Below are 27,627 nucleotides of genomic sequence, written 5' to 3'. Positions count from 1 at the left end.
GGATTTTCCCTTTCAAAAAACATCTCAAAATGACTTTCTCCATGCAGTGATGGGAGAATTAGTCTTACTTTTAACTAGCCTGACTAGTTGAATGTAAATAAAGTAGAATAATATTATGGTTTACAATAATATCTTTACATTACATACACTAATTACAGTGAACAAGACAAGAAAAAGACATCTTTGAAGACAGGAAATTTTATTGGAAGGATACTGTACCTGATTTGAGCTCATAGATCTGTTTAGGAGTGGTGGGGGAAGTTAAAAAAACGAAAAAACAAACCCTTAACATTTGGTTTACAATTTGATGTGGATGGGTTAACAAGCCGTACTGAGGCAGTTCCACAAAGTGAAAGGAAAGCTCAGGCTTTTGACATTCAAACAACTCAGAGCATCTTTGGTTCGTTCTCAGTTATAAAACATATTTACAAAGCTTTCACAGCAAACGGCAGTGCAATTTGAACGTCTCTAAAAACTCTCCAAACCTCATTGTGCTTAAAGGTAATAGGAACTGTAGCTCCACGACATATTAAAGTGCGTTCTTGCTCAGTAGTTAAGTGCATAGGAAAGGCAGATCTACATAAACACACAAATTATACAAACAAAGAAAGGAAGACAGTGTCCTACACTTTTAAAACTTATCAGCAGGACTACAAATTCAGATTTTTCTTATGTATTGACAACTAAAACATATCGTTAGGTATTAATAAGTCAACTGAATCAGTAAATACACTGAAAATAACCCTATCCACTGGCTTAAAACCTCCCATTTCTTCTGAAGTACTGATGTTAAAAAGGCACATTCAGTGAGATTTTCATCAATCACGTATGTTTCTACTTATTTAAAAGGCATAGTCCAACTAAAAATACAAATGTATTTTCTTGACCAGAGTGCAATCTCTCAATCTGGATAGTTTGAATGTGATTTGCTGAGGTTTGGAGATATAAGCTGTTGCTCAGGCCAATAAAATGAAGCTCAAGGTCTCAGCCAGAGTCCCAAAAAACAATGTAAAGAGCTAAACACAAAATATTAAACATTTACATACATAAGAGCCACAGTCTTTTGTTTGTTCCTTTCGCTTGGAGACGGTTACGGAACATACTCTGGTATAAAACTAGCTCTAAGCTATTCATAGTGAAGTCTGGGCAGTATTGTAAATATCTGGAGAAACTACCTAGATATACCCAACATTCCAAGTCAAAGAAAAACATCTATTAATGTATTGATTAATTGTAACCATGCGGAAATCAAACCTTCTGAAATTGCAAAATAAAACAGGAATAGATTGAGTAATGGTATATACAGTATAAAACAATACATGTTTTGTTTCCGATAGTTTGAAGTCACTCATACATCAGTGCAATTTAACCCCTGTTATAAGGCTGAATGGGAGTGTTCTTTCCAGTTGCATATTTCTGTAAGTAACTCAAAATCTTTTTACAATCTAAAAAAACCCAAACAGAACACTTAACATCCCACTAATGTCAAAGATTAATACTTACCAAAGAGCATCAGTCCCAGTATTTACATTAGGTATAACACAGGCTCTCAATAAACTCTAAAATCTAAAATATCCCAAATTAAGAAACTGAATTGGCAGAACAATATTTACAGTTTTACACACAATTGTAGAACCCTGCAGGCTTAGCAGGATAAATAAATAATTTAAAAAGGGAAGGCTGCATCTGCTCCTGCTGAAAAGTACTAAAATGCACACAAGGCACATCAATACTCCCTGAGGCTGATTACTTAAGCAAGCTCAGTCAGCGTCTGTTATAATACTGGTGGCGTCTGATTCATTAAAGGTCCTCTCGTAGCGGACGGTAGAAGAGAAGTGGGATCTTTTCTTCTTATATATGATGAAGCCGATGGCTAAGACGACAGCGATGACGACCACGATGAAGAGAACCAACGCCACGGGAGCGCCGCCAGACTCTGAGCACGCAAAAAGTGAAGTTAGTCAGTCATCAGTTGGTCAGTTTTTAAAGGTTTCACTAAACAAGATGTCATCATGTTGTCAGCTTTTATTTGAGTTCAGACTCTGTGTGGAAGACAAACTAAGTAATGTAAAGAATGCTTATTCGCCTTCTTGCCGAGAGTTAAATGAGAAGATCGATGTCACTCTCATGTCAATAAATAAGTAAATATGAAGCTGCAGCCAGTTAGCTTATTACACGGCGCTGTTGAATACTTGATTCTGATTGGTCAATCACGGCGTTCTACGATCTGTAATTTCTTTATAACAGACCGTTGCTATGGGTACAGTTCTGATGTTGGACAAATTGCCATTTAATGGGTGGTTATGTTACGGACTATTTCTTGGCCAGGACCAGCAACTTCCTGGAGTCTCTGCTGGTTGTCTGGCACATTTTTACCTTCGGACAGAGCCAGGCTAGCGCTTTCCCCCTGTTTCCAGTCTTTGTGCTAAGCTAAGCTAACCAGCTGCTGCCTCCAGATACATATTGACCATAGAGCTATAAGTGTGGTGTCAATTTTCTCATCTAACTCTCGGCAAGAAAGTGAATAAGCTCATTTCCCACAATGTCAAAATATTCCTTTAATGCAGTTGCGATTACTCACTTGCTTCAGTTTTGCACACAACACGACTGTTGCTCGCCTTGCAGCTGACAAATTTCCAGGTTCCCTCATCTCCTGCCAACATGACGGCACAGCGGGGATCTGACTTCGTCCCAGTATTCAAGGGCTCAGGTAGCCAGTTAACGTAAGCCAGAGCCGAGCCATCCTGCCAGGACACGGGCTTACCTGAGAGGAAGAACGAGGAGATGATGAGAGGGGAAAGGGAGGAAGACTATCATCACTGTCTCACAGCACAAATGTCACAAATAATGTGTTTCTGTATGATGTTGAGGGTAAATATCTGACTCAAACAGAGAAGTTAACGCAATCAAACTAATTTCATTAAACGACATTATTACCTCCGCCAAGGTCAAAGGCCTTGAAGGAGGTTATGTTTTCACCGGCGTTGGTTTGTCTGTCTGTTAGCAGGATTACTCCAAAAGTTTGCCATGGATTTGAATGAAATTTTTCGGAGGGGTGGGGTGTGGCACAATGAACAATCCATTAGATTTTAGTGGCGATCCGGATTATGATCCGGATTCAGGAATTGTTTTTAAGGATTCTGATCAGCCTGAGCATTAAGGCCACAGGTTATAACACATGTGCAGTGTGACTGATGATGCATGACCACGCCTCCTTCCTTCTTCGAGCAGAGAGATGCAGTATGTGTGTGGATGTGTTGCAAGAGATCGAGATGGGGAGCTGCTGGCCGTCCGCGGTGAGAAAGAAAAAAGCGGTAGATGACGGGATGAGAGACAACGTAGTGTAACATTATACAGACATAACAAGGCTACTGAATGAGAGAGGCATCCGCCGATACGTTACACGGAAACACACCGTGTTAATAATAAGCCGACCACATCCTGGTACCGCCAGCTGTGAGCTGTGATCTGTTTTTAAAGTCAGGCACCTTGGCGGAGGTTTGCGCTCTCTGAGAGCCATTCTAGTTTTATTTTTTTGGCCACCTGGAGCAGCGGAAGTGAAAATACTGATTTAATCACCATTTTTCATTTTTTTTATTTCTTACTTTGTTTTTTCATATGTAAACAGAAGGGTCAACCACTAGGAATCCGCTATCACTACCACGAAATGCAGATTTTTTTATCTCGAACTCGAATTATATGCATGACTATAATCATAATTGAAATATTTAAAAACAGCAGATTGGACCTGTAATGTTATCGAAATCCTCAACAATGTTTTGCTGCCTTGCTTTCATTTCAAATGATGGGGTTTACCTTGAGTATCGAGCTCCACGGCGAGCCATACTCGACTGGTGATTAGAGGGTCATCAGACATGTACTTTGACACAAACTCGTTCTCCTCTTTAGTTTTTAAGGTCAGTAGTTGAGCATCTGTCAGCAGAAAAAAAAAAAAAAAATTGGTGAACTACATTTGCTTGAGATGAATCGTATTACAACCCTTCACACACACCACACAACAACGTACCCATGCTCTGACAGATGCTCCTGGCCTGCTCCATGCTGTACACGCTGTAGTTGTAGAAAGCCATGTCGAAGGCGTAACAGTGATCCTGATGCTCCACCCACATGGACATACCGTTGTTCTGAGGGCAACGATTGGCCTCTGGGGCAACCTTCAGTCTGGCTCCTGATTCATAACAACACAGAAAAACAACATGGACGACGGTCAATGCCACTCCAACACAAATTAAGTCATAAGTAGATGCATAATGTACAAAGTGATTCATCGGAGCTAGTTTTCTCCTCTGAATTATTTCTGCAGACTAAACCGTTCAAAGAGGAACAATGTGGTTCTATATACAGTACTTACTCTGGGAAGGGCTGGTGATGGCGGTGGTGTAGCAGATGGCTCCGTCTACCAGCGTATTGCAGCTGGTCTTCACCCAGGCTCCAGCAGGGGTTACATAGACACAGCTGGCCTCTTGTTTGCCTGAGCTGGAGCCTTCCTGTGAGTCAGAGATGGTGGGTTTGTAGTCAACTCCCGTCCCATCAGACCACTCAAAGCCTGAGTTACTAACCTGCACCGAGAGAGAGAGAGACTGTCATGTTAGCCCCTCTGGTGAAGTGACATTATGAGGCACCACCATGTGAAAGAAATCCAAATGGGATGTACTTGGGATGCACTATGTTTAATATTTTTACTCAGATTCTTACATCCTGGTTGGATAGGCCAATCCAGAGCTGGAAGCCGTCCGTCCTGGCGATGAGCTCCACATGTGCACTGTGCTGGATGTCGTGGATACTCGCCAGGTGGCCTCCACCCCGACCACACTCTTCCAGAGCCTGGTGCCAATTCAGTTTTCGGGTCATAACCTCATAAGTTAAGTTGCCGTAACGTTGAAAATCTTTGGATGACTTGTTGTACTCCTGTTTTAGTTCTTTGGAGCGAAAGATTAAAAACATGGGATCATTTTATGAGCATGAAATATTTTCAGTAACGATAACAACAGTGGATTATGATGTCAAGTGTGATACACCAACCATTGTCCAGTTTGCAGGTCACGATGGTCCTTTGTTTGAACTGTCCGAATATGTTTTGGTTTGAGATGAGAAGCCAATCGCTGTCAACAGTGAGACCAGCCAAGAACGGTCCGTCTACAACTGGTCTGCCATTTGCCCAGTTGGAATATTGGACATTTGTGCCATCAAACCACTTCATCTGGTTATCTACAGCAGAACAAAATGACTATTAACCCTGGCATAATGACATAAATACACACACAAAGGACCAGTATCAGTGTTGATATACTGTACGTCTTATTGCACAAGCCTAAAAACACTGCATAAGTAACATGAGGAACAGTTCCAAACAGTTCCCTAGATTTTAAATTAAAAAAGAAAGAAACAAGAAAAGTCCTGCATATAAAACTTTCTGGCACGCAATAACTTTATTGTAGATTAGAAAGGAAAAAATATCACTGGTATCGGATCAATATCGGCCAAGTTTAGGTATCAGGATCTGTATTAGCAGAAAGATGAGTTGCACCCCTACTACACAACACACAATTGCAGCTTGAAAAACAACTGAAATGGACACATATGTCCATAAAAGTTCCTACCGTTGTCATCTTTGAACATCCCCAGCCATACAAACTGGACCAGGTTCTGAAACGGTACGAGCTGCTCCTTAATAAACTCGTTCTCCTCTGCATTTCGAATGCTTAGGACGTGTGCACCTGCATCTGAAACATAAATGCATCATCATTAACAACTTAAGCAACATCAGTCTGTTATAGACGGTTTCATAAGCAAACCTCCACATAACAAAACGCGCCCAATGATGTGAAATTCTTACCAAGGTTTTTGCAGGTATCCTTAATCTGTCCTTTGTCAAACTGGTCCCATCTGGCGGCGACCAGCTGGAAGGAGTAGCAGTTGTTGTTGAAGGGGATCCAGTTTGGACCATTAATCTTATGGGGGCACTTCACTGCCACATCCTCTGGTTTGGTGATGATCTCTTCTGTAACCCAGAAGTTTGCATTTTGGTTTAGATAGTTGTGAAATATTAGTGTGTAATAATGAGGCATGCCAACGGACAAGGAAGAGATTTTAAAAGGAGATGAAACCTGTAAAGTTTTCAAACCACAAGACTAAAAAGAGAAGGATGTACAAGAAGAATAAGAATTATTAAACACTTAACAATGATTCAATTATTAAAAAACAATGGTGATAAAAAGTGATTTTTAAAAAAAAACCTGTATCCCTACACTTATTATTTCATTCAAACATAAAAATGAATATCACTTGTTTCTTTTCTGTCTTCAGTACTTCTGTTTTTCATCACAGAAAATCTAGGATATTCCCGAGTTTTAATTCAATAGACTCTTGTTAATTTACAACAATCCTTCTTTCTGGAATAACGCCCAGAAATGTCTACGTTTTTACATCTCCTCTACAACAGACTCTACATCCTGTTACCACAGAGGAATTATTAGGGATTGTAAATTTAAACACAGCACACAAACATTTTGAGCTACAACTTTCATAGCTATATGTCCTCATGTTTCATACACCACCACTAGCAGGAGTTCGCTGTATTCTGTTTATCTGTATTCCAAACACCCCCAACTCACTCTGTGGTTTGTGGCAGATAGCACCTCCCAGCTCCTCATCACACTCGGTAGCTTTCCAGAAGCCGTCGGTGTCCAGGTAGACACACGCGCCACTGGTGACATCAGAAGACCAGCGACTGAATACGGTGTGACTGTGGTCGGTCCAACGGTAGTGGATCCCATCCTGAACACAAAAACCAAAGAACAATATAAAAAAAAAAAGCATCTTGTAAAAGTAGTGGATTCAAATAAAGGCAGCCCTTCCGTGGCACACTTACGTCTTCGCTAAAGAGGCCGATCCACATAGGCGTGCGCGCATGGCTCACATGCACAGTGAGGGAGGACTGCAGGAAGGTGTCGGCCACACTCGCCAGGTCCATGTCGTTACTTCTGCACTGCTCTAAGGCCTCAAACCAGGTGAGATTCTTGACAAGCAGCAGGATGGTGTGGTTATTGACGGTGAAACGCTCTGTTGGGATGATGGGCTCCTCCAGTTTATCTGAAATGAGTAAGCATTGTGTTTAAAGAACATCAGGTCATGTAAGTTGTGCCAGAGACCTACAGTATGTTACTCCAAGAAGTGGATTTTTTCTTTTTTTAAGTATTTATCTGGGCACTTTATGCCTTTTATCAGAGAGATTACAGTAGAGAGATGACAGGCAATTAGGGGAGAGAGAGATAGAGAACGTAGGCCACCAGCCCTTAAAAAGATGTTGAGGAGCCATGAATAATTTACTGCCCTTTCAAATGTATTTTCCAGGTTTAACATATAAGTCGTAGTCTATACTTAATAAAATGATAATCAAAACAAATCTTAAGAGGAAATTTAGCATGCCAGATTAAGTAACTTGATTGAGTGATTTTTGCAGAATAAATCGGGACAATAAAGTAGTATTAAGTGTCAGAGGTGGTGATTTACCTGCATAATGCTGGCAAATGGCCACATTTTGATATTGTGTGCAGGAGGAGTAGTCCCAGGTACCCAGCATGGCAGAGTTGGGGTTATTGTTCAAAAACACACACAAATCCATACTCTCTACATCCAACGGCTGTCAAACAAGAACAAAAAAGTACAAACACAAATTACAATATGAATTTAAATGTAGTTAAGCCTTTTTTTCATGTTCCTTTATTATGAGCTACAACTGATGCTAACAGTAAAGAACAGGATACAAATGTCTGGTAACCTAATCTTCTTTCTAACTCAACACACACAGCTTATTTTCATCCTAAAACTCGTAGTCTTCTTCCCAAAATACATCACTTTAGGGGATTTATCAGATTTCGCACAGACCCCCCCCTGGAGCTACAAAAGGCTTTATACAACTTTCCCCATTTAATGCAGCAGTGAAGGTAAGGGGAACTTACGTTGACTTTTATAGCCTTGTGCATTCCCAGAAGCAGCGGGTTAAAGTTGACGTAGTTAACTGGGGACTGGTCCACCCATTCAGGATCGTTATGTTTGATTTTCAGACCAATCCATATCCTTTCCATGTTTCTGATGCTCGGCAACAGGCTGGTGATGAAATCTAAAACACACAATGATAGTAAAGGACTATAATGAAGGATGCATTTTTGACTCTGAGGAACTATTATTACATATTTGACCAGCTCACATACAAGCTTTATCAAACATAGGAAAACAATGTCATCGGAGTCATGATCGGCATCTTGTTTATTAACCGTTGAACTAGAACTATAGCGGTTCTCACCTTGCTCCACCTGATCCGATATCGTGACCAGGGTTCCCCTCACCGACTGGCAGTCCTCATTGGCGTTCTTGTATGACACAGGCTTCTGGCTCGTCATCAGTGTGTAGCACTAAAAAAAAAAAATACCCGTATCACAATCAGAGCAAAGACTGTTTATTCATCTATGAGATAAATAGGACCTTTATGCCTTTCAGGTCCTATGTTATTGTAAATGAAAGTAAATATCTATTAAATAAAGCCATAGCTCTTCAACTGACATATGAATTTCTTCTATTGCACTAAACTGCAGCTCTGCTGGATATATCTCAAATTTCATGGGATCATGCAAGGTTTTCAGTCTGTGTTAAAGAGCTTCCAGGCGGATTTTCCTTAGTATTGTAGGTAAGTATAGTAGAGTAAGTATAAAAATATTATTAGTTTTAACAGTAATTCAGTCTTACGTGATTGTAGAGTTGCAAGTATAAGACCATATGAAGAACAGGCGTTAATCTGTGTTTAGGTGTCATGCAGTGTCTAAAATGTAGATTCAGAGTTAAATGTGTTGAAGGATCATACCTTATTTCTGAAGGACAGAGATTGATGTCCACAGGGCAGTCCTCCAGGTTGAGGCTCCAGAGGGTCTATCTCCACTGACGTGACGTTGTGTCTCTCACACACAAAAGACAATCGATCGCGGCAACTGCGCTCATGATCTGCAAGTAAACATATTACAGGAAATGTGTGTATTAGTTAATTAGTGCAATTTTTAAACACAGTTGTGTAAAATCAAACTTTAAAGGCACAATGAGAATGATTTTCCTAAAAAAACAATGTATAGACTGATCCAAAAAGAATCCCTCTCAGTCATCACTTATGTCCCATTAGAAGTGTGTGGCGGTGTCTGTATCTGCAGAGAGCCTGCCCTCTGCCTGCATTTTCTCTTTTCTTTTCATTTCACTGTGTTTGGGACGTTTCTGGGCGTCAGCCTTTGGACACAGGGTGTGTAGCCCCCCAGCTACAGCGCACAGGGGGTGAGAACTGGACTCTATAAAAAAACGTAGCGACCAGGTGCCAGATCGTAAGTACGCATCCTAGAGGAAGCTACAAAAATAGCGGACAGAGTCGAAAAAACAAGCAAATAGAGCGAGGAAAAACGCTATGCGGACAAATCTCATTCCATAACGAGAGTGTATCTCTGCAACTAACAAATCCTACTCACTGTGCCTTTAAAGCCCCTGAAAACTTGGTTTCCAAATCTTAAGAATTTCTCTAGGAGGTTAAATATTCATCAACATTTTATTTTCATATACAGTAGGAGCCAGTCTCTCATAGTAAAAAACAATTGAGAACATTTTCTGGACCTTTATTTTCATCTTTTTTTATGTATTCGACCTGCTGGGAGCTATTTGTCTGGTTTTACGTTGGCTGAACAAGGTTTTTATTCAAGTTTGAGGTTTCATATTGGCCAAGAAAACAACAAAATAAGACATTTGACTGTTCTTATATTTAAAGCACGTCCTGATTCCCAAAACTGTGTGATACTGAGACTTTTTCAAACTAAAAAAATGCCGGACATTAGCAGTCTGATAAAACTAAACCAAATGTAATTGTCATCCGGATGGATTTTTTTTTAAGTGATTTGAGATGAAGTTGTTTTCTAGCCAAACTATGTGGCAAATTAAAAACGAAATGTAATCACTCTCCGCCGTCTAGAAACACAATGACGTTTACTCACCTGGGAAGATGTTTACAGGACTGATGGAGGTGCATTTGCCCAGGAAAGCTGAATGATAATAGTACATCTGGGTGTACCTAAAACATTGAATATTTGAGTCAACATCCCATCGTGTTTTGTACAACATCAACAGTACATGTGTCTTTGACTGTATTGGCTTACGTCATGGGGAATATCCGTCCAGGGTTTCTAACTTCCACCCACCAGTTTTGCTTGAAAGAACTTGACATCTGTTCAAAACACGTAAGCATAAGTAAAATAATTCTATAAATCAACTTTATTACTGATTGTCTTTAACAGAGTTCATAAAGTGCTTTACAAAAAAGAGAGAACTTGTCAGGCAGTAATCATAAGGACACTCGTCAAACGGGCATAACACAGTTAAAAAAAAAAAATCACTTGCGTAATGTGTAAAATATGGGATTATCAAATTAAATAGTTAACTACATATAGGATTTATAAAATCCTTTTTATGTGAAATACTTGACTGTAGTTAAAGTACGTTTTTTAGTGGTAAGCTTGGAGGCAGAACTTTATTCTACTTTATCTTGACTGCTTCCAGCTGTGTGTTCTCATGAAATATTGTCAGCTTCCCACGACCTGAAGATAATGGAATGAATTTCCAGTCATTGGGCTCTACAAATCAACTACGGATGTACAGTATGGGATACACAGGGTAAGCTGCAAAAAGAGAGAAAGAGAAAGGGGATTCCACTTTATTTATGTTTTCACCCTTTTTGTTTTTAACTGCACAGGCGGTTTTATGAACGTTTCCGTGCCCTAGTTAATTTGACCTTAATGCACACACCGTTGAATTAATTGACAGATCGCTAAACCCTGCCCCCTAACAGTGATAATAATAGCTTAGCAACCGTAACTACGCATGGCAGGTCTGTTTGGATTTCTATTTTCTACACATGCTGTAGACTGAAACGGTGTGACTGTAATAAGGGCTATTATCTGTATCTAAAGAGTCTGGACGGTGGAAGGTGGTGTCTTTTTTTTAGCCTTTACAAAACCAAAAGTGTAAATAATGGAATAAAGAGCATGTTTAACTTAAGCTCCATTCATTAGCACAGGCCTATTCAACTAGCGGCCCCCATGCCAGATACGGCCCTTTTGAATTTTTCTATGGCCTGAATGAGCCTGCCTGCAAATCAGCCTGGCATGTGTGTGATATGATAAATAGAACTAAGGTACATATCTCTGAATTACTAGGTTACATTATGCACCTATGTGCTGTGATCGGCTGCACTCTGGGCTTGTGGACCATTAAGAAATTTATGTTATCTAAGTTAACAACAAGCTTCAAAATGTCTCTCGAAGCCAAAGGGGCATAAAATTGATTGTGAAAATTGCCAATTACAGAGCGAATGAGATGAAAAGGGATGCACGTGACTAGTTCATTTCATGTAGTAATATATCTAATAACATTATACTGTAAGAGTTATTTGTAGCCATTAAGTGTCAAAGTATTCTGTGTGGCCCACGAACCCCCAGTGATTTTCTTATGTGGGCCACTTGCTATTGAAGTCCTGCATTAACATGTCTTAATTGCCAGTTTAGCTTCATGAATTTAGCCATCAAGTGCATATTTAAAAACCCTTTTACATGGGTCTTGTTTAAAAAATAATTAGCTAGAAATAATAAAAAGTCATCTGGATACAGTTTTCAGCCAAAGTTTTAACATTAGCAATAATAGGTACCTACAGCTGATTAGATCAGAGTGACACATGGACAATCGTCATTTCAGCCGACAGAAACGCCAGTCGTTGGCTAGAAATGCAAAACCTGCTTTTACCTACTTCTGTCTGAAATGAAGGACCCATTGTTTTGGAACAATTACTGTGAATTATGAGTATTAGTTATATCTGCCACCGTTATCACTGTGACCTGCATGTGTGCCGTCCTAAGCTAAGTTAAACAGGTGTAGCAACGGTATCTACAGGGGGGCGGGCTCAACTAACGGTCAGTTGGTCCTGGTTTGATTGCACTCCTAGGAGTCCATCATTGTATGGCCATTTACACCATTTCTCCTGTCACTTACTTCTTTTAGGTGCTGCTGGATCTGAGTGGCAGCAGTCGAGCTGAGTGGTGCAGCCAGTGTGCTGTCATTCATACTGCAAAAGAGCTGTGCCTCCTCAAACGTGAGCTTAGGCTCGTTAACAAACCAAAACTCCGCTCCATCTACGAAGATAGAGGTCTCATGGTGTCCACCTGAAAAGGAGGAAATGATTCTATTAGCAGATCATCTGAGAAAAAAAATGTTGAATCAAAGAAATTCTGGCCACTAATAGATCCAATTTAGAGACTAAAAAAGATAATTAGACTTTCAACACAGAATCTGGAAAGATTTGGTGATTACCGGGATTGTACCAGTCTGGGGTCTTTGGTGTCTTTCCTGTTGAAGCATTAAAGAATGAGTTAGAAGCAGAAATAACAAGTAGATATATGTATAATACCATATGGTTTTGTTGAGAATCTCTTTCTTTACTTTATTGTGTTATATAAAACTGTACAAATAAATCAACAAATCCCTTTAATTAAGCATTCTTGATGAGAGATGTTCACAAACTAAAACCAGCCTTTGCTTTGCACACACATACACAGTAGAGCTACTACTGCACGTATAGTCTTACCGCGTGGTATTTGGCAGACCCACTCTAGCCTGGCGTCACAATGAAACGGTGTGGCGTAGAAAGGGTTGGCAGGTAAGTCGTGCAGCAGAAACGCAAACAGGTGTTTCAAGGAGGTCCTCGATGACTAACAGGGACACAGATTGTTTGCACAAGTATGATCATGAAGGAAATACACAAGAAAAGCTGTTTCATATCTGTGACATTGCAGATCTTGTTGCTCACCGCAGTTATAGTTTAAGAAAGGAATGTCTCTCTTTCTGACAACACAATCACTGACTGAGACGACCTAAGCAAAGGTCAGAGTGGCAAGATAAAAAAAGTACTTCTACTTCTTAAATGGAGGCAACAGCAAAAGAGAATCAGATCCTTTTTGTGTGAAACAATAAACAAAGACAAATTATCATCATTGCCACACTGATATATTACTACAGTTACTTTGATTCACAGATTAAGCTGTATAGTATGGATAGCCAGATATCACTACACTAAAATAAAACAACATGCATACAGATAAGGTAAGAAAAAGATAACAGATTATACATTTAAAAATACATAAATAGGTATGGAAATGGAGAATAAAACCAAAACAAATGTTTATTTCTCCCTTAAAGTCTCCATTTAGTAGTGCAACTCTACCCAGCCCACCTTGAATGCAGCGCAGTCCCGACTGTATGCATCATCCTCATGGAAATCTTGTTGTAAAACATCCAGAGGCACCTGTTGTGGAGACATTGAATAAACAACCGTCACACTCAGAAATTAATGTAATATGGTGCAATAAGTATATCTAAACCAGATATGCCAGTTTGAGATAAATTAAGGTGCAGTTTCAGCTGCAGGGTTATACCAAAGTCATTTAATCCAGCACAGACGTGTGTAAAATTGTCATAATTAGCATATGAATTCTTGAGTTATGCCCAAAAATGTGTTTTGTGAGGTCACAGTGACCCCCTTGACCATCAAACTCAAATCAGTTCACCCTTAAGTTTAATTGCCAACGTTTGTGCCAAACTTTAAGAAATTCTCCCCCAGGCATTCCTGAGCTATTGCGTTCAAGAGAATGGTACGGACAACCCGAAAATATCGCTGGTGCGGAGGCATATTAATATGTCTTCTTTGATATGTCTTCTCACAAAGTATTAGGGAGGCATTTAGAGTTAGAGTTATACTCACAGGCTGGCCGTCGCTCCACTGCCAGGAGCGATCAGCTGGGTCTCTCCTGTTCAGGCCGACCCAGAAGTACCGATTATCACTGCAACAAGAACACCAGAGCAAACCAAACCATCATTCATGACACCTAATTAATCTTCTTTCAAAGAAAAAAAAAGGGATATTGTCATTTTTATTTTTAGATACAACAGTTTCTCAACCACTCACTGACTGAAGTGTGAAATGTGGGAGAAATGTGTTTATTTTAACGTTCAAGTGAAGTGCTGAATGTTTATGTGAACAATGAGAAGAGGTCGAACTCTGAGGTATGCGCCTATGAAGACAAACATTTGTCTCTCTGTAAAGTGACTGGTAGTGCCAGACAGTCCCTCCGCACTCTTTTGGGTGAAGGGTGAATCAAAAGTGAAGCAACAACAATTCTGATTCGTTCATGTCATAATGTTCCAAAAATAAACAATGACAAATACATTATTATTTATTATTATTACATGCTAAAAAAAGCTTCAGAAAATACGGGACTTGTGTGGTGTGCATGTGTGTATACCTGATGGTGTTTCTCATGATGCTGTGTAGGTCCCTCATCTCAGCATTGGTAGTGAAGCTGGGCAGGTTGGCTCCCAGAGCCTGACAGAACCTCTCAGCTTCCTCCCAGGAGCGCTTCCTGCTCAGCCTCTCCTCATGAAACACCTGACAAGGTGAAACAACAAGTTACAACAGCTACTAAAACAGTGCCAGTAAAGAAAGCCAATTCAACTGTCGGATCATGTGATTTAGAGTCTAGTGACAATCTGTGCGGTAAGAAAGTCATGGGAAATACACAATGCAGATCATTGTTTTGATTGGCCAAATACAGTTTCAGTAATAAGATACTTAAGATTCACTTTACACGATACTTTATAATAAACTACATAATTCTTCATCTGTTCCCAACGAAGAGGTTTCGTAATGATGTTGATAGATTTTTCAAAACTGATACATGAGAACTATGGATTTATAAAGAGAACCGGATACAGCGTCGGAAGCGGGGCCCCGTTGCCCAGTGGGGCATGAAGCCAAAAAAAGCTTGACTTCCGAGAGTAACAGTAACCGGATCATCCGCCGATCTTCTGCATCTATTGGGTCCATAGAGCAGGAGCAGTAGCGTTTCCTCTAACTCCACCTCCCAGCCCTTGTTCGAGCCTCGGTCTGGGTCTCATTCACATGAACGGAGGAAGGAAAATAACTCTGGATTTGGCTATTAGTGCATTTTACAACTTTTAAGACCTAATGATTTAAATAAGAGCTATTAAAATGATCCGCTGATTTACAGACGTCTCTTTCCCAATGTAAATCTATGGGAAAAAGTATTTTTGGGCCCAATGGCATCACGTGAATGACACAGAAGTTGTAGTACCGCCGTTTGGCCACAATTTAAAATCTACTTCAAAGTGTTGCGCTCTTCCTGGGGGCTTGATTAGAACCAGAAATATCATCTTCCTTATTCCATGCATTCTTTTTCCGTTAGAGCCGTTAGCCTCAAGCAAAGATGAGGAGCGGGCTACAGAAATCTAGTAAGCTCAGTATCTTCCTAATTTCACTAACTGACTTTTTTTATTTTCAACCGACACTGACTCAAATGACATCACTTGCAATGTATCGGAAGGCTTTACACAACTTTTTGTCACATATGCAGTAGCAGTAGCGCTCCCCAAGACCTGGAAACGGACTTTGATGTGTAAAATTGATGCAGTTCCTAGCAACTCCCACTACAGCCATCATCGCCTAGAAAAAGTCTACGTGACCACGGGTGTTCAAAGACACAGTCTCACCTTGTAGCAGTATTTGACTTTAGGTTTGGACACCCATCCATCAGGACAGGTTGCGTTGGGATTTGGCTCTGGCTCTGGGGCTGGAGGTGTACCGAAGTCTATTCTACAAATTGTGCCGGCCTTAAAAATGGTACAGTTCTTCGCCTCCCACTTGCCCAAGTGTTTTACAGTGGAAATCACTGCACAGCCTCCAGCCTGGTCTGAAACACAAAGAAGAATCTTATGTGTAAAATTGCTAATATAGTTACTTTTGACCCCGTAAATTACATGTATTTTAACATATATAATCAAAGAGTTTGACTTCTAGATTAAAAATCTAGAATTTTTGTATTGTTTAGCTCATAAAATATGGAAATGTGGGCTTGTTGACCTTGTAAAACTGATGTAAACATGTAAACACTGACGTTTTTATGCATTAGTAAATCAGTAAACCTCCACACTAGAAAAAAACATCTTAATCTGGAAAGAGGTTCAGAGTGAAATGCATCACATTATAATACAAGTCTCTGTCATTAACCAGGAGTCTGTTATGACATGATCATGGCTAGTCCTCCGGTCTTGTGCTATTTCTGCGTTAGGTACTGAGTGGGGCAGAAGTGCTTTTTACTAACCTGGTTCTAACCAGTCCCAGTTGGTGTATGTAACCACAGCCGGGGTCCCATCCTGGCTCAGCCACTGGTACTCCCCTGTGTTGTTGATGTCCTGCAGCCCTATCCAAAAATTGTTTTCCTTGCTGATCTGCTTTCCAAGTAGACGGTTGATAAAGGCCTGCTCAAACCTGGACAGAACAGTGAAATATGAGAACACCAGAAAGTATTCATGTGGGCAGCAACTGATGAGTGTCAGTGCGTATTTTGATCAAGCGGTAGCTAAACAAACTCCTACCTGTTTCTTATAGTGATGTTGCAGCGGTCTTTGAAGGATACTTGTTTGGTGTTCACTTGATAACAGGAGTTGCCGTGTCTCCTCCAACCCTGAGGGGTTGACCGCAGTAATACTTAAGCGACATTCAAAATTACAAGCAAACATCTGCCACTTTCAAGCATACTGGTAGTCCTAGTTCTCATACACATCCAGTCCTCGGCAATGGGACTGGATTAAGAACAGTCAGATCAGTATTCATGTGTTTTTCACCATCACAGTCAGCTATGATAGTTTTGTTTTTGCATTCACACATCTCTCCCGTCCTGGCATTAGCTACTAATACAGCTACAGATCTGCCTTTAGACCCTTTATGACTCAAAAGCTGACCAAACATTATCTGACCGTAACAGCAAGCAACCCTAAAAATACACATTTGCATGGCTACTCCATTCCTTATCATGATTTTATGATTATTGCTGATGTATGCATGCAGCTCAAGCACAAGATGTTCATGTGTGGAAGAATAGATATCACTTGAAAACATGGATGTGAATAAATAAAAGGAAAAAGAAAAACGGAGCATTAAGTCCTGTAATGTGCACTTAGTCTTTGATGTCGGGATCTAAATTACATGTCAATAAAATGTAGAAGGTAATGCAAAACAGTGCAGGCTTCCCTTGGGAAAATCAGGTCAATGAGACAATACTCACATCCTCAAAGCGACATCCGGCCTGTGTCGGCGTCTCCTTGACCTTTCCTTTCTTCTGACACATAAAAGGTAGCCTCAGTGTGCAGTCCCCGACCCGCCAACCATGACCCTGCGGAGCACGGACGCACGTTTGATTTTGCAGGCCTCGTATAAGCAGATCATAAGAACACAAAAACAGAACCACTCCACACACACAGGTCCAACACAAAAAGACTGAATACAATGGGTGGCGTTACACAGAACACACACACACACCTCTCCAGAGTAGAAGACACAGCTGGTGTCCGTAGCGGGCTGGACTGGCTGGTTTATGTCCCAGTAGGTGAAGGTAACGGGTGTCTCGGTGATCCACATGAAGACTGTGGGGTTCATGCCGCTACCGACCAGACCGATCCACACATCCAACGACTGGCCATCTGATGGACCATAACACACATCTCGTTATGGAAATGTTTAAAAATCAAACTCAAACAGTCAGAGCGGGGGGTCTGGTGAGACGACATTTTGCATTTTTTTTGATTTACCTGCATGGAAATTAGTGCTGATCATCTCTTTGCTGTCAATGGAGTGGAGACTGGCCAGCAAGCCTCCTCCCTCTGTGTTGTTACAGTGCATCTGGGCATCGGTAAAGTTTAGTGGTTTGTCCTTCACTAACTTGTAACACCAGCCGTTCCACGGGACCCAACCGACTGCACACTCTGTTTCCTTATATTCAAAAGACTCTATAGAGAGGGAGCGAGAAAGATAAGAGGCCGTGAGGGGAAGTCACGTCAATCGTTTGACTCAAAGGGCTTTATGATCTGCACAACAGGGACAAAGAGAGAAACAAACAAACTATTGCAAACATGTCTTAGCTGTCATGTGTACATATGAAGGAAGGTGAAAGAGAGAAAGGGTACAGCTGACACTACATAAGGAGAGCAAAACTACAGGTGGTGATATGCACCTAATATGCTGGTTGCCAACTGCCATTAAAAAACAAAACGAGAAAGAAGAAGATGCAAAACAGCAGCATCACCTGACCTAGAGTATTTATATCAATTTCTGCCCAACTATTGGGAGTGTGGGGCTTCAAGGGTCTTGTCATTTCATTTGTCTATTAGGTTAAACCAGACACTTTGGTTATGTTGGATGTATTGTATGAAGCTTTGAAGCTTCTAGATCTGTAGCCTTGTTTTTAGACATGCAACAGTGTGGCTCAATGATGGCAATGTTTGTCCGTTGGTCGGTCCACCACTTGGGTCCAGACTGAAATATCTCAACAACTATTGGATGGATGAAATTTGCTGCAGATATTCAAGGTGACTTTGGTGATTCCCTGACTTTTCCACAGTGCCACCCTAGCGACTTTGAGGGAAATATCTTCAACTATTGGATGGATTGCCATAAAATTTAGTATTGACATAAAGCCTGATTTTGTCAATCACTCGCGAACTCCGACCAAACGGTCAAAGTAGGCCGCGCTGATCAAATATGAATCAATATTATGTTACGTTAATGCCTATTTCTCGCCTCAAATGATATCAGAATCATCTTGTAGTGTACAGTTTAGCTGTAAAATAGAAAGTTTGTGACGCCGCCACCATTGTGAAATCTGGTGAAGGAAACACAAGTTCTGGTCACATGACTGGAGCACAGCCAATGGGAACGCTCTCTCAATGAAATTACCCGTGATTGGTCAAAGTCTCCCATCACCGGCTGGATTTTTTAAAGCCTGAAAGTCTAGGTATCTCTCAGAACACTTGAATTACAATATGCTGAAGGGTTATTATGGAATTTTTTGCCCAATGATGCCGATAATATACTCCCTACTGCCACTTTAAGAGATGGATCTTCCCCCTGTAGTTTATTCTATTTCAACTTCTTCCTTTTTTTGGTGTGTGTGTGTGTGTTTTTGTGTCCAGGTGGCACATATGTATACTTTTGTTATCTGTATTTAAAAGAAAAACTAATAAAAAAAGTGACAACATTTTTTTCATTTAGTACAGACATTCATGTCCAACTCAGGATGAATTGTAATAACTGTGGTGACCAATTGACTTTTCATCCAGCGCCATCATAAAGTCAAAATTTTAATTAGTCAAATACTTTGGTTTGTGACCAAATACCTGCAAAACTAATGAGATTCCCAACAGCTGTATTTTGTGTTTATTACTAAGTTTGCAAATGTAAGCATGATGCAACGTGATAAACTAAGATAGTGGACATGTTTACATTACACCTGCTTAACATCATCTTTGTCAGCATGTTAACATTGTTATTGTCAGCATGTTAGTGTGCATTTTGCTCAAAGCACAGCTGTGTCTCACAGAGCAGCTAGCCTGGCAGTAGACTGTTATTTAAATATGATTCAGTAGAAATGTTTGTGCAGAAAGTGAGGGCAGCAGCTAACCTACCTGTTGTTGCCGTCTGAGAGGCATTGACGGCCTTCTTGCAGATGTATGGCAGTCGTTTGTTGCACATCTCAGTTTCATAGTTCTGTTTGGAGTTCAGGACTCCACACTCCGTCTCAAGAATCGTGGAGATGGTTGGCATTCCTGTCAAACACATTCACACACACACACAATAGATAAAAAATACCATCAAATACTGACTGTGACAGCAGAGCACAAGAGTGGCATTTACTTCTTGGTAAGTTCTTTCACAGAGAGGTGAAATAAAAGAAGCGTTTTGTGTTGCAATAATGGTTCATACACAGTGACATGTTGTAAATTATAGCAGCCACAAAGAGCTCATATCAGCAGAAGGCCAGATGGCTGCAGTATCCTCAACGTTCACACTGCAGTGTAAGAACAACATCTTCCCTTTGAGGAGAAAAAAAAGCAGCAAACATATTACAATAGCTAGAAGGCTTTATAAAGCCTTCCATTCAGTACTATTAATGAGTTATTCAGAAACAGCAGCAACCCCAATGCCACACTGTGTCCAAAAACCAGGCACAATGAGCTTCTTTACAACACTGGCCTCATTGTTTCTCTGACTGACACCAAGTCTCAGTTTATAGAAGGGCAGCGACAACAGCAGATCACAACAACATGCAGGTTTTGGTGTGCTAGATGGAGCAGGTGGTTTCAGCCACAAATTAAGTTGCTTAAATCTTTTTAGCAGAACTGTTGAGCTTTTTTTTTTTGTTTTTTTACAACTTTTAGATCAACATGTGTCATTTACACAGATACTCTCAGATTAGAAAGTAACAAGGGAAAAACAAAAGATATAACCATCATCACCTGTTTCCCAGCGCAGGGTGGAGAGAGGGGAACCGTCTGACCACTGCCAGCCATGAGAAGTGTCTAACTGGTGAAGGCCGATCCACATCTTCGCAGGCATTCTGGCAAGGCCGTCCAAAACTGCACAATGCAACGTCACAGCAAACGGGACAAGTAATGCAAACATTTAAAAAAGGAAATGACAAAGTCTAAGATATTATGAATTGTCAAGATCATTTGAGATTGTGAAAACAACATAATAAAACACAAGCATGGGGATACACAAGAAACTCACTCAAAAGGAGAGAGAGAGAGAGAAGAAGAGTGCGAGAAACCGGAACATAAAATTGTGCAACCCAGGTCAACCAAACAGTGGTCAGAGTTAAATGTCATTGACAGGCTAATAAAGGGAACTGGTGCTGCTTCAGTGACACCTTGATGTGGTTTTCAACCTCCTGAAACAAGGAAGTAGCACCAGTGCTCCAAGTAGAAGGAAACCGTTGCACCAGCTGCGCTCTCAAATGGCTAAGAGCAACAACTTAAGAACATGAGATATTTTGGATGCGAGACATAACAGGTTAGATAATAATCATACAAACACATCGACACATTTTTAAACAGAAGAGCTGTTACGGTGTTTATGGCCCAAAAACCCAGAGAAGACATTAAGAATGTAAATGCATCCTTGAGCCTTCAAGACTGTCTAGTTTTTTTTAAACATTTCTAGTGCTTGAACTCCTCCAAATTGTTTGCAGCTGATGTATTAGAGGCATGACAGTGAAAAAAAGAAAAAACATCCACACTTGCAGCATTTGTAAGTAGTCAGGTGACGCCTTGTGTGACACATTTACAGCAATTACTTACTGATAATGAGGTCATGCCTCCACTCACACAAACAGATAAGTCATTTTAGCTTCACTTTTTTCTATTCTTTCACTTTCATATAAAATAACAACAAGTAGGAACAACCAAATCATAAACTGACAGAAAACATAACAAAAAGCACCCCTACAGAGGGCTGAAGAAGTAAGAGGATAAATAAAGTCATTACATGGAGCCATTTAGAAGTTGCACTGTACATAAATTAAATGAGACACAACTTTTTTGAATATCTGATCTTTGTGTAATAAAACCTGAAGAAAATGATTTTTTTCAAGACCACTGACTCAATTACAAAGCATATATTATGTGATATTTACCGATGATAATCAATTTAATAAAAATGCATTATTCATATCAATAAAAACTTCTGTTTCGTGATGGTGTGAATAAAATAGATATAGATCTATATCTATTTTAGATCTCTTTCTGTTTTGTCTCTTGAAATAGTTTGTTACCCAGACAGGGTGGGGTCAGGGGTCGCCCTCAAAATTAAATTCAGGCCAGTTGATGTATTTAGAATAGGATTTTATTTTTAAAATTACCAAAAGTGTTGTACAGTAGTTCTGTAGTCCTGCCAACTTTAATTATTATGGCAGTCTTTATCATTACACATGTTATAAATGTGTGCGTGGGGAAACATTGCTCTCATATCAGAGCATTTGATTGTGTTGATGCTGAAACACGTCCAAGATGAAGTCGATGACTTTGACTACTTTGTGTTTTTGATTTTTGTCAGTTTATAGATGGAGAAGAAGTAAGAAGAACAGATGAAGAAGATGAAGAAGAAGAAGTGATAAGTATTAAATCAGTCTTACAGGTTGTGGAGTGGAGATCGTCGGGCTTAGACACACTCAGCAGATCAGCTCCCTGACTGCGACATGAATCCAGAGCTTCCTGCCAGGTCACCGTGGCACTGGGAACAAACTCATAGCAGGATTCCCCTTCCGACCCGGCAAACAGAGTCTGGCATCCCTCCTCTGCAAGGTCAAAGACACAGTGTCGGGATGAGCGTGAGAATCTAAGCGTGTCATTTTGTTGATGCCGGATGTAGTTTAACATGATTTAGAAAAACAGATATTAAAAAAATAATAGCTTGCACACATCAGCTTTTAACAGACATTGTAGGTCATTAATGTCATGATTGTGTCAGCCAACATTTTAAAAAAAAAAAAGGGCTGCTGAATATGTCTTGTTGAGTAAAAAGGCCAAAAATGACGCTAAACTTATGATCATATTTTTAAGAAATATTGAACAACATGCCAGGTGTTAGACAGTTTCCCTTCTTTCTGTCTTGGTCAAAGTCCGATGAGGTGGCACACCAGGACAGTCCAGGGAAATCCGCATCCGGGAGGCAGCCGTGATGCCAGCTGCCGTTGTATTTGAAGGGGAACTCACAGGGAGAGCCAACAGAGTTCCATTCGGTGGTGTGGACAACTGCACAGAGAGGAGAGGTGAGCAAAGAGCAAAGTCAAAGACCTGTTACAAACCTCTGGTATTTGTGTCGTTTCTGAGAAAAAACTAAATAAAAAAAAATGTGTTGTCCACTTCTTCTTCTTCTCCTCACACCACATGTATGTAGGTTTCTACATACAGTAAGCACTTCACCCGAAACTCGCATGAGATCCTCTGTGGTGGTCATTAAAATGAATAACTAAGCGAATAAATGTGAGCGAAATAGGAAATGAAAATCGTCTTTCGAATGCATCGTGTATATATATATATATATATATACACACACATGTCACTTAATGTTACTGTAGATCTTACAAATGATAATCAACAAGAAATCAACACTTTTATCAAAGTAAGTACATACTACCAGTTATTGAAAAAATGTGCAATTTAAGGACCTAAAATTATTAACAGTTAAACTTTAACAGTCTGCTCTTGTGGATCATTTTGAATGTAATACACAGAAAGTATACATTTATTGTAAAATCCTAATATTATACCTTTTAGGTGTTTGCATTTGATCGAATGTGCCTCACTCACAGACCTGCAGTGAGCACTGAGCAATACCCGTGAAACAAAAGTGAAAGCTATCTTTTATGCTGCACTGCGCCACTCAGACCTTCGGCCTACATGCGCAATCATAAAGCACACCCAAATGAATTCCCCGAAAATCCAAAAGACACAGTTTTGAAACTAAGTTTCAGGTTTCAGACGACGTCCTATTCCTTAACCTGGAACTTTACATGCCAGGTTGTTTCCAAAGCATAAATGAGTAATAATTGGGAGGTATGAAGATGACCAACCAGTCAGACTCTGTTGCACAAGAACCTGTTTGGGTGATGTGACAAAAAAGCCAGAAGAGTTAACGCCTATAAACACACGAGGCTGCAACTTATCACAAGGTTCAATGGCGGAAGTGGATTCTGTAACAGATTGTGTTACACTGAGCACAAACTGAATTTAAAACTACTTCCATTTCTTGACTGATAATTCCCTCAAGCATTACTCCATTACGGACAGCTTGAGATCTACAGTATGTAAGCATTTTCTCTCTCAGATAAGACAAAAGAATCCACACTCACCATGGTAGAGCCTATGGCAGATGTTGTCCTGGGATCCTCCTGTCACCCAAGTGTCATTAGAGTCCCGTTTGGCGACGATTTTGCCCTCGCTGACCGCCAAGCCCATTTGATAAACAGTGTAAACAGCCCCATCCAGGCAACGCCACCACAGCAGGATGTTGGAGCCACAGTCGACCAGGGTTAATGACTTGTTGCGGACGTCCAACGACAAGCAGAGGGACGTGGCCACGTGGAAGAGCCGGTGGCCTGAACCCCACTTCCACAGCTGGGACGTGCTGTTTAGGTCACAGGAGGTGACATTCAAGCCTGCAGAAGCCCCCACACCCAGGCACGTCCCTGTGCTCGAGTGCTTGATGGTGAAAGCATCCTCGTCTGTGGTGACGGGACGGACACAAAAAAACACCACAGTTATAATAAATGGCAGATTTGTGTTACCTTCAAGATCTGGATCCAGTCTAAAAGGATTACTGAGTGCATGTGATGTTTTGAGGACATGCAGGCACAATCACAAACAAAAATCCTTGATTGAACAAAATGGCTCAAATTACTTACAATTGATAGTAACAATAGCTACAATTTATACGTTGAGATCATTTCCTCTGTACTTTTCTCTGGGGGATTTTGGGAGGTTTTTAGCAGCGACGGGGAAGTTCACAAAACCAATGCTCGTTAAAAAAGGCATTTTCTTATTTCCTGTGTTTGTCCTTTACTTATTTTATATTGGCAAGAGATTGCCAAAGAGATAAGGAATAGAAGTCGATTGCTCATTTATGCCACATTATACCTGGGCAAAATCCCAAATTTTAGACACAGGATGAATATCTCTTTAAAATGCTTTTAACCGCTAACAAGAAAAGCCATCACAAAAGAAACGGCTGCAAGTAAACCATGAAATAACCTGCATGAACTAAGATCTGAACAACATGTAAAACAGAAACTGACTGTATGCACAGTATATAGTATATATACAGTATATCTAGATATATACTGCATATATCTAGATATATACAGTATATATCTATATCTATATCTACAGATATAGATATATATAAATATATATACACAGTGTATATATACACTTTATATATCTATATATCTCTCTCTCTTTATAGAGAGATATATATACAGTATATATATATATAAACAATATATATACAGTATATATCTAGATATATATTGTATATATCTAGATATATACAGTATATATCTAGATATACTGTATATATCTATATCTATATCTACTGATATAGATATCTATAGATATATATATAAATATATATACACAGTGTATATATACAGTATATATACACTTTATATATCTATATATCTCTCTCTCTTTATAGAGAGATATATATACAGTATATATATATATATATATATATATATAAACAATATATATACAGTATATTTATATATATATATATATATAGTATACAGTATATATGTATATATATATATACACACAGTATATATACAGTATATATATATATATATATATATATATATATTCTTTAAAAACTCAGACTTGATGGGTATTTTATAGGGCTGATTCCAGTATTGTTTTTCCCCCAACAATTAATAAAATAAAGACATGTGTTCCTGGTAGTGTGGAGCAGGCCTTGAAACAGCAATTTGTGATCTTCATGTTGGGTAATACATTTTATTATGTTATTAAAGTAAATGCACAGTTAGTTGCACAACTAGGGCCATATAAAAATAACCTGGGTAAATAAATAAATATGGGTGATTACAGCCAAATATGAAACCAAAAGCATACCAACACACAGGATTTCTCTAAAATAGAAACAGTATCACATCACAGCTTCAGAGCATGCTTTATATACTGAACTAAGTCTACATGACATGAGAGCTGTTTACAGATGTGCTGGACTAGAGAGCTACTAGGAGGAGGGAGGCATGAGTATGCAGTTTGTTTGACCTGTCACCTGATGGGAACAATGTCAAACTGCTAGCTAAACTCACTCAGTTAGTTACTGTAACTCAAAGCTGTGTTGTTGTAACTTGTATCTGCCTTCACTTGTTGTAGTCCAGCAGGTTTAGAAGCTATTGTTCCTCTGGATTCAATGTTTGTAACGTCGAGACTCAGCGGCAGAAACAACGCAGTCACAGTTGATAAGAAAGATATGAAAAAGTGACACATTAGCGTCGGGAGATTAGAGGTTAGCTTTATACTTACCGAAAGCTTTGACGTTAGTTCCCAAGAGCCAGAAACAAAGACAAAGTGTTGCTATGGAAGAGTTCAGCATGGTGACGGTGACGGCTCAGTCATAAAGAAGCAGCCCTCCCGGAGTGGTGGGATATATAGGTTGATCGATAGCTGGACTGCAAAACGAAAGTGATCCGATAACTAACCCAGCAGTACTCCGGACTGTCAGATGTGTGTGTTACCGGAGAGAGAGAGAGAGAGAGTCCCGCTCCGCTCCGCTCCGACGACTACTGTCAAGCTACTAGCAGAGTGAAGGAGGGCACTTCCGGTTTAACGGATAAAATAAAGTGGACTAACTGGTCACACGGACCATATATGGAAGTCCGGTTATCACCAGTAAGAGTAATACAAACATGAGTTATTATGCAGGATGGAAATAAAACCAAGACTTCCTGAGTCAAACATACGAAATTAAAATAACATTTAACAAAATCATTAAATAAACTGGTAGTGTTACATCAAAATCATGACATACTAAGTATTAGTATCTAAGAAAAACAAAATATATAAATAAATAAATATATATATATATATTTTCTAAGATACTAATACTTTGTATGTACTTATACTTAGTATTAGTATCTAATACTTTTATATTTTTTTTTCTTAGATGCTAATACTTGTGTGTAATACTTGATGTAACACTAGCGAAAAGAAATCATAAAATATAATGCTAGTGTTACATCAAAATCATGACATACTAAGTATTAGTATCTAAGAAAAAAATATATAAATAAATAAATATATATATATATATATTTTTTTTTTCTTAGATACTAATACTTTGTAAGTACTTATACTTAGTATTAGTATCTAATACTTTAAAAAAAAATTCTTAGATACTAATACTTGTATGTAATACTTGATGTAGCGTTTTATTTCAGGATTATTTTGGTTTCATATGTTAAAATATATATATTTTTTTCTTCAATACTAACACTTGTATGTAATAGTTGATGTAACACTAATGAAAAAAAATCATAAAATAAAACGATAGTGTTACATCAAAATCATGACATACTAAGTATTAGTATCTAAGAAAAACAAAATATATAAATAAATAAATATATATATATATATATTTTTTTTCTAAGATACTAATACTTTGTATGTACTTATACTTAGTATTAGTATCTAATACTTTTATATTTTTTTTCTTAGATGCTAATACTTGTGTGTAATACTTGATGTAACACTAGCGAAAAGAAATCATAAAATATAATGCTAGTGTTACATCAAAATCATGACATACAAAGTATTAGTATCTAAGAAAAAAATATATAAATAAATAAATATATATATATATTTTTTTTTTCTTAGATACTAATACTTTGTAAGTACTTATACTTAGTATTAGTATCTAATACTTTAAAAAAAAAATTCTTAGATACTAATACTTGTATGTAATACTTGATGTAGCGTTTTATTTCAGGATTATTTTGGTTTCATATGTTAAAATATATATATTTTTTTCTTCAATACTAACACTTGTATGTAATAGTTGATGTAACACTAATGAAAAAAAATCATAAAATAAAACGATAGTGT

General features: G+C 39.0%; 1 protein-coding gene across 1 annotated transcript; it reads right to left on the bottom strand.

The window, feature by feature from the left end:
• Positions 1–182: 182 nt before the first annotated feature.
• Positions 183–26,322, bottom strand: ly75 (lymphocyte antigen 75). The gene is made up of 35 exons (XM_037751939.1): positions 26,050–26,322; positions 23,853–24,224; positions 22,579–22,752; positions 22,134–22,295; positions 20,458–20,577; positions 19,627–19,767; positions 17,755–17,952; positions 17,486–17,646; positions 17,232–17,339; positions 16,543–16,631; positions 16,269–16,435; positions 15,658–15,857; positions 14,394–14,536; positions 13,853–13,931; positions 13,325–13,396; positions 12,680–12,803; positions 12,406–12,441; positions 12,088–12,257; positions 10,203–10,270; positions 10,041–10,117; positions 8,882–9,018; positions 8,327–8,435; positions 7,983–8,143; positions 7,534–7,663; positions 6,893–7,113; positions 6,636–6,798; positions 5,858–6,022; positions 5,622–5,744; positions 5,044–5,229; positions 4,717–4,940; positions 4,373–4,580; positions 4,028–4,189; positions 3,817–3,933; positions 2,582–2,764; positions 183–1,936 (listed from the first exon to the last, which is right to left on the bottom strand). The coding sequence occupies exons 1-35, from the start codon at positions 26,117–26,119 to the stop codon at positions 1,761–1,763; spliced, it is 5,196 nt and encodes a 1,731-aa protein (XP_037607867.1). The 5' UTR covers positions 26,120–26,322; the 3' UTR covers positions 183–1,760.
• Between the last annotated feature and the right edge of the window lie 1,305 nt (positions 26,323–27,627).

This window comes from Sebastes umbrosus, chromosome 2, assembly GCF_015220745.1.
Source record: "Sebastes umbrosus isolate fSebUmb1 chromosome 2, fSebUmb1.pri, whole genome shotgun sequence".
NCBI classification, from domain to species: Eukaryota; Metazoa; Chordata; class Actinopteri; order Perciformes; family Sebastidae; genus Sebastes; species Sebastes umbrosus.
This window is presented reverse-complemented; position numbering and strand designations above follow the sequence as displayed.